This window comes from Colobus angolensis, unplaced genomic scaffold (assembly GCF_000951035.1).
Source record: "Colobus angolensis palliatus isolate OR3802 unplaced genomic scaffold, Cang.pa_1.0 Scaffold9, whole genome shotgun sequence".
Taxonomy (NCBI): domain Eukaryota; kingdom Metazoa; phylum Chordata; class Mammalia; order Primates; family Cercopithecidae; genus Colobus; species Colobus angolensis.
In genome coordinates this window covers 6,692,358-6,693,080 of record NW_012122931.1, presented here as the reverse complement: position 1 = coordinate 6,693,080, position 723 = coordinate 6,692,358, and the positions used below count along the sequence as shown (strand labels likewise).

Here is a 723-nt window from a genome sequence, read left to right as displayed (position 1 = left end):
AAAAAAAAAAAAAAAAAGAGTGCAGGAGGGTAGTGAAGCCCAAGGGGAATGCCGACCCTTTTTCCTGTTGGGGCCAAGACAGAGGCGATGTGGGCAGGGGAGAGAGGCCGGGGAATGCGCAGAAGCCGATTCCATCTCTGCACTAACAGTGGACTAGGGGCAGGGGTGGATTTTCGGAGGCAGTGTGCAGCTCCCAATAACGTGTTGCGTGGGTCCTCTGTGAGCCTAGTTTCCTGGTGAGTACCAAGGGGAGCGCGTCGGAACCGTACGCTCCTTTGAGTGAGGGGAATCCGGGAGGACCCAAGGCAGGAGAAACAGGGCCGAGCGGGAAAGCCCTTGAATCGGGGGGCGAGACCATGCCAGGCCCGCTGGACGCGTCGCACGTCTCCCTGGTGACGGGACGCTTGGCCCGGAAGTGGGCGGTACTTCTGGCAGGGCGGGGCATCTCTGTGACGCTAGGGGCTGGGCCTCGATGGCGAAACCCAAGCGGCTCCCGGGGGGGTTTGAACTGGCCAATGGGCGAGCTGCCGACCGGGTGTCGGAAAAGGAGGCGGAAGCCGGGAGGAGCCGCCGCCAGAGCCAGACTGCATCCGCCGCGGCGTCTCCATGGCACGACCCTGGCCTCCGACTTCAACGACTTCATAAGGCGGCGTTTCTGGGCTCAGCCGTGTCGCTCCTGGTGAGAGGCCGCCGGCAGGCGGGATCCAGCGCGCTCCGGGGCAC

The 723-nt window shown here is 63.9% G+C and overlaps 1 protein-coding gene across 9 annotated transcripts in view; it reads left to right on the top strand.

The window, feature by feature from the left end:
- The window catches only part of ODF2 (outer dense fiber of sperm tails 2), a 53,399-nt gene that overhangs the window by 445 nt on the left and 52,231 nt on the right, over positions 1-723 (top strand). For 3 of the 9 annotated variants that reach the window (XM_011931273.1, XM_011931272.1, XM_011931280.1), the window contains exon 1: positions 430-679. The exons of 1 other annotated variant lie outside the window; for it this stretch is intronic. Coding sequence is in view for 5 of the 8 variants with exons in the window: in XM_011931271.1 (XP_011786661.1) it covers positions 516-679 (164 nt within the window). In the remaining 3 variants the exon portion in view is untranslated. Of the gene's footprint in view, positions 1-429; positions 680-723 lie in introns of those variants that run through there. 5 more of the 9 variants (XM_011931271.1, XM_011931274.1, XM_011931277.1 and 2 more) reach the window with 3 other exon arrangements.